The 6,823-nt window shown below is 39.6% G+C and overlaps 1 protein-coding gene across 1 annotated transcript; it reads right to left on the bottom strand.

Moving 5' to 3' along the window:
- Positions 1-463: 463 nt before the first annotated feature.
- Positions 464-6,776, bottom strand: LOC145230310 (axin-1-like). The gene is made up of 9 exons (XM_080095703.1): positions 6,418-6,776; positions 5,460-5,774; positions 4,775-5,090; positions 4,464-4,697; positions 3,628-3,787; positions 3,195-3,279; positions 2,319-2,787; positions 1,734-1,798; positions 464-1,525 (listed from the first exon to the last, which is right to left on the bottom strand). The coding sequence occupies exons 1-9, from the start codon at positions 6,567-6,569 to the stop codon at positions 778-780; spliced, it is 2,544 nt and encodes an 847-aa protein (XP_079951829.1). The 5' UTR covers positions 6,570-6,776; the 3' UTR covers positions 464-777.
- Positions 6,777-6,823: the final 47 nt, after the last annotated feature.

The raw sequence follows: 6,823 nt of genomic DNA, 5'->3' as shown, positions 1-6,823 counted from the left end.
AATAGTATTTTGACTACGTTTTCGTGATGCAAATGGCTTAAACCCTTGGTTACCTACACTTTTTTTTCAAGTGAGGCCTACCAATCTTGGCTACGCTGATGTTCCAAATTAAACGATTTTGCGTCTTACTGTATTCCAATTTTTTGTCACGTTGCGTTATAATACACACATATATAACCTTATCACTTTGCCCTTATGATTCGTGCTTATCCCCAAGCATGAAAGCTCAGTTGGTAGAGTCGTAGGTTCGAATCCCACCACAGGTTAGACTTTTCTAGCCTATCCCTCGCCATATGAGAATGCTTGGTGACCGGCTGGTTCGGTATGGCACCTTCAATGAGCCTGGTATACAACAATGCATACAAATGAGCATGCCGTGATTGCTGATCTGTATATAAGAAGCTTCAGGGCTGATCCGAGTAATAACTGTTGGTTCATCTTTGCAGGCGTGAGCAGGCATTAATTATTAGTAAGTATTTTACTGTAAACGAACGTTGGGCGTAGAAATGTAGTAAGAAAGCATGCACGATAGGGTGGCGTGGAGGCGAATTACAGAAGTGAGGGCAAAATGAATGAAAAGTAAACGTGTTATCAATCACATGCATATATCTATATGAACGCGTCAGGTGCAATAATAGTAGCACCATTGGCGGACTAAAAACGGCGGGTCGACTGTGGAAAAGCAAGGCGAAAGTTTACTGTACAGAATTTATAAAAAAAATGCATGTTGAAGCACACTTGATAGGCGGTGAGGTGCAGAACCTACGAAAAATGCGTTTAAGAACTTGGTAGCGCCTGTAAACGAGCCAGGACGATGCCTTCAAATAGCGGTAGCACCTCATCGTCCTTTGTGCACTCGAAAGGCGCCGGCTGTCCCACCGACTTCTTGAAGAAGTAACGACAATTGAGGCGTTTTTTGGAGTTAAGTTGAGACGACAAGCCCGCTTTGAACTGTCCAAGGGTCAGTGGAACATGCCGCATGCGGACTTTATAGGCGAGGGGCTCATCGGGCAAGAAATACACGACCGTAGTTTCTTTGTCGCTGCTGGCCTTAGCGATGTTTGTGGTGTTAGAAAAGGTGGCTGTCTCGGTGGAGGAGTCAGTATCAGAGTGTGTATCCCTGTTTGTGAGTGCATCTTGGGACGAAGACCCCATAGAGGAAAAAGAGGTAGAGTTATTGGCCGCTGCAGCGACTGGATGGTGCATCTGACTGCCTGGTTGCATATAGTGGTTATTTCCGGACAAATCAAGTGATGAAAGGTTGGGTGGAGCGTCTTCGGAACCGTCGACATCTTCGATAAGGCGCCGTTTTACTTCCTCAATGGTTGTGTCCACGTCGGGGTGGTCAAGGATAGGCATGCTGAGGTCCTGGGCTAAGGGCTGAAGAGGCGAATTTCTGTGCTGTCTGTTTGAAGGTCCTGTAAGTCCGGTGCTCTGAACAGGATGCACAAAAGGCATGACCTCCTTCGGAACGGTTTCGATATCATGAGCAGTATAACGAGCCTTTTTCTGAATCCGTTTGTTCCTGTTTGTTCGACAAAAAGATTGTTTTAGACCAAAATTAACCAAGAGTTTCAACCAAATTTGCAAACCAGACTGTTGTTTTTTCAGGATATCGCTTAAAAGTTCCCCAAAAAAACATGAGCATACAACTCATTGCAGGGCTTATTATGGAAGCAAATTTGCCCCATTGATGTCAAATGTGCAATAAAGAATATAAAACAGACACTTACTTTGCAGCAGTATATGGCATTTGAATCCATGCGTTGATCATCTGATTCTTATCCACAGGTATGATCTGAAAAAACACACAAAACATCAAAAATAATAGATATATGAAGGGCTGCGTCTGTTGTGGCCCGGGAGCCTGACTACAGGAAAAGACTATTTCTTGAGTCATGGAATATTCACCAACGGGGCAACACAGTGAACATCAAAACAGACGTGATGCTTCCAGCGTGCTACAGGCACTTGCTCAAACATTAGAGGCCCAATCACTCGATAACCAATGGTTTTTTTTGGTGTCCTTGCTGTTTTTGTTAAACTGTTCATCAATGACAATTGGACATAGTGACAATGCAAATAAATTTGACTTGACTTGACTTGAATCATTCGTTATCGCGCAGTGTTTTCGTTGCGTTGCGACGTGCTTGCGTTTATCGTGCACTGTAATACGCGCATTCAGTGTTACTATCCCTGATGAAGGCGACCTGTATAGGATTTTAAAACGTCGGAAGAAAGATACGATTGCCAGAAGAGCTCTATAAACTTGATATAATGGGTCGGTTTGTCACCAAAAACCTGACTGCAAAACTTACCGGTGTTGCTACATCTGGGACTTCGTTTTGAGGCATGGATGGCACAAAACCAACGTCCAGGCTTTGATTTGGACGAGGGGGACCTGCCTGTAGGTTGCTTTGCTTGGAACGCTGGTCGTTGCTGTAACTACCAGGTACTGCATAATTTTTACCACCATAAAATGCATTGTTGTTGCTTGGACCGAAACGCCGTTGAGTTCCTGCCTGAATCGGAGGCGAGCATCTCCCCCCTGGACTTTGCAAAGTTTTTGCCAAATGGCTTTCCAGGATTTTGTCATTGTCCTCTTCGTTTTCTTTCATTCTTGCCGCAGCAGCTGCATTTCGCTTCTGAGTTTCTGCGGCAGTCTTGGCTCGAATTGCTTCTATTTTCATCTTTCTACGGTCATCAATCACTTTGTCTAATTTGACTTTGAGTTGCTTGAAGAAAGCGTTAGGGTCTTTCTCAGCGAGCATAGGGATATCTTTACACCTGGAAATCAAGTTTGAAGATTAATGGCAATTGTTTTTGCATACTGAAGGTTAAGTTAACAGCCAAGTAGATACATTTCTGGTTAATCTAAACTTTTGCCCAGCTTTTTTTTTTTGAATGGACATGCACCTTGTACTGATGATGAAAACAGTGATTGTTGAAACGTCTGCATCATGTATTATATATACACAAGTACTCCGGCAGTTACGTTTTTGATTAAATTACTTTTTACTTTGACGAATATATTTTCACAAAAATGATTCGGCTTAAGTTTATCACAATAAACATGTCCGTCATGATTCAGTACGCAATAAAACAATCTGTGTGAAAAAATAGAATCAATTGTATTTTCAATATACTGTATATCCAAAGTTAGGTAATGAGTATTTTTTTGTAAAAAAGATTACCTTGATGTGAGAGGAACATGGCAGCAACCTGGAAGATTGTTAGGATTTTGCATTGCTTGTTTCCTCATAAAACGCTTGTAGGAGGCTGAAAAGTAATGACACTTTATAAATGGAGCAGTTGAGATGATAACATGAGGTTACCATGGCAAGAGTGACAGATCAGATATTAACACAAGAAATTTGTCAGACTTGCAACAGCAGCTAAATCTGGGCTATGGGTCTTTAGGTTTTAAGACAGTCCGCTTTAGGTCAAATTTACATCTTTGCTATGTTTTCCGATTTGCATTACTGTCATTGATAATTTCCTAAGTCACTGTTTATTTAACTTGCAAATAACTAGGGACTGTATTGTGTGAGCGATGTCTAAATGTATTTGAGGACCACTGCTCTAGCTCTTAAACAGCATATTTAAGCAATTATAAATTCAACTTACAGCTTCTGGGATGAGCTGCAAGTCCTTCGAAGCTTTTGTCAGAGCAAGACAAGGTTTCAGATGTAGCGTCCGACGACTTCGACGCCTGATCGCTTCCAATTGCAGATGCAGGCGGTACAAAGTAAGTGTTGGCAGTGTAATATGGAGAGGCAGCACTCAGCTAAAAAGTAGTTTTGAGTCACAATAAGAAAAATTATAAATTGGTATTGTTTAAAAAAAAGAAGCAAGAAAATAAGTAAAAGTACACAAGGCCTATTATTATTAAAGATGTTATACCGAATCAGCCGGTCTCCCAAGCACTCCCATATGCCAAGGCACATGGCAAATTTAGACTCCGGTGGGATTCGAACCCACGACAAGAGTCTGGACCAACTGAGCTACACAGGCTCAGCTGTAAGCTGCCGAAAGTCGAATCACAAGCACCGTTGCCTGCCTCGTTTGCTGCACATGTCAGCTTCGAAGTATGGGATCGCTAGTTCGGCCATATCAGCTAGGATGAATATATTCATACTGGGATCAGCCCTCAAGCGTCAATTTATTGATAAGTATGCCGTGATCGCTGGTCTGCATCGGTGCTTCAGAGCTGATCCCAGTATGAATATATTTATCTCAGGAAATAAGTGAAATAAAACAAATTCCTAATTCAATCAATTTGTTTTGTTAGTAATAACAAAGAAAATGAGAACAATTGCTATTGTTTACTGTACACCTATATTTGGTTTGAACCAGAGTTTCCTGAAGTGATTGAATAAGGCATAAAAAGTTGAGAAAGACTGGTAAAGTCTGTAATCAAACTCTTGAAGCTAAGCTAGAAAAGATAAATGTTTAGTATATACCTGATTTACGGTATAAGTTTGGTTTTCAAAATCACTGTCTTGTTTTCGCATATTTTCCTTTCTTGACTGCTGTATTGCTGTCTTTAGAATGCTGTTTGGTATGGATAGCTTTTGCTGTGCTGGGTTCCACACACCATGTTCATCTATAGATGACAAATTGCGAGAACCAGGGTTGGGGGCAGGTACCTGATGTTGGACAAGATGTGATGGATCTGTGGCTTTTGGCTCTTTTATCTGAAATTGATGAAAATTATAACATCCAACAGATACCAATAACTCAACAATTAGTATTGACACGAAAAAATTCCCACCTCTGCCGAATATTGTGTCACTGCTTGTTGATGTGGTGTATTGCCTGCCTTAGGACTCAAACTGTCATACTGATTTGAGTACTGCAAGAAGCTATCACTGTCCAGAAATTTTTTGTATAATCCCGCTTCCATGTAGAGTTCAATCTCAGTCTGTGCTTGATGAAAGAGATCCGATTCTAAACTTTTGCTGTTGCCTACAGCAGCCTTAATGTGCTGCGTGATGTAACTCTTTGTGGGCCCTTTGATGATTGACGAAACCGCAGTGGTTGTGGTTTTGCTCATAAACCTCTTGTAAATTGTCTTGGCAAGTTTGATTCTGAAACAAAGGCATCTCTTTGTTTAACACCTGTGTTGTAAACGTTTATGGATATTATGTAAGACTAAAGCTGCTCTATCCGAAAAAGCATACACTTAAAAATTTCAGTTGCAAAATGTTTTACAAAGACAAAATTCAACCACCACATATGTTAAATACTTTTGTTGTAAAAGTTTATGGATATTATGTGAGACTAAAGTTTGCTTTATTTAAAAAAATACATTTTAAAAATCTTAGTTGCAAAATTTTTTGAAATATTTTACAAAAGCAAAATTTACCTACATATAGGTGATGCCTGGTAGCGTATTTATGTGTAGGTTTTAGCGTATTTACCTTGTTTTTTTTTTAACTCAAAGTTGAAACACAAACCTTTTTTCTGCTGTTTCCTTGTCCATTGTTATAGCAACCGAGTTTCTGTTGGATAGTGATCCACAGGTTGATGAAGCAGCCGATGAGTTTCCACTATTCAGGCTATTGGACTTCAGCCCAAAGTTTTTGAATCCTTTCATTGCCAACCAGCACTCCAAGATACTTTCCTGCTTGCTCCTCTCCAGAAACTTTCTGAACTCACTCAAACCTTCTGTGTCTTCTAGCACATTATGAAGCGACAATTTCCATTTTTCGTATGAAGGAAATGGTGATGCACTTCCCTCTGGGTTGTACCCCAGCTCTCCGTCCGCTCTCCTGCAAAAGAAAATGTTTAAGCTTTATTTAAATGTTAAAGGAATAAAATACAATTGCATACAAACATAGTGCATGTAAAACAGTAGAGATGTACATAAGTCCATATTAATGTTATTGCAAAGCTGTTTAATATGCAGGTTTGGTGCATATTGCATTGAACACCTTTACCTTGGTGAAACATACATTTTTTTTTATTTTGCTTTACGCAATGGCTTACCATCAGTACTACATTTTTTTTGTCCACAATCCATACAATTTAATATATGGTCATACTACCACACTGAACATGTGCTTGCAAAGCTGCTAAAGCACTCCAATACTTCATTATGTTGCATTAAGCACCTTCACTTTGGTGGTAACATACACTATTTTTGATTTTCGCTTTACTAAAATGTTTCACCAGCAGTACTAGCTTTTTTGCCCACAATCAAGGTAGTTAATACGTAGTCCTAGAACTTATAAACCACTAATATCAGCAGGATTAGAAAAAGCGATGTGATTATGGAGTAGTATACATGGATTGCTGTAAAACTGTACATTGCTGCAAAGGAAGACAAATGGATAGTTTAACACAACTGTCTTCATAAATCATTAAAAATTTGTGTTCAGATGTTTTGTGAAGAATAAACATTTTTAATCCTACCTTGGTGTTGCAGTGGATATTTCTGACTTTCCACTGACACTGCTGTGATTTGACATTCGATCAATAGTTGACGCTTCATGTTCCTCGCCAATTGTGGGTGGCCTCGTAAAGTTATGGTCCAGCATAAACCGATTGACAATCTCCTTCGACATATCAGATCATGTCTCATATGCCAAACGAACAGCACATAAAATAGTTGTCCACACAAAATGACAACTGGACATTCTTGTTGAAATCGATAAAACCCACAAAATAGGCAAAAACTGATATCCACATAAGTTTAAAAGCACCAGCTACATTGTCTTGTTAAAATTAAGCAGTAAACAAAATAACGTAAAAACCTGAAAAAGTTACAAAAATAGTTTGTTCAAATTAAATGCATTGCAAAACACCGAAATGCTTACTG

Source organism: Phallusia mammillata, chromosome 5 (genome assembly GCF_965637545.1).
Source record: "Phallusia mammillata chromosome 5, kaPhaMamm4.hap1.1, whole genome shotgun sequence".
Classification (NCBI taxonomy): domain Eukaryota; kingdom Metazoa; phylum Chordata; class Ascidiacea; order Phlebobranchia; family Ascidiidae; genus Phallusia; species Phallusia mammillata.
Note: the sequence above shows the minus strand (reverse complement) of the source record. Positions and strands in the feature narration are given on the sequence as shown.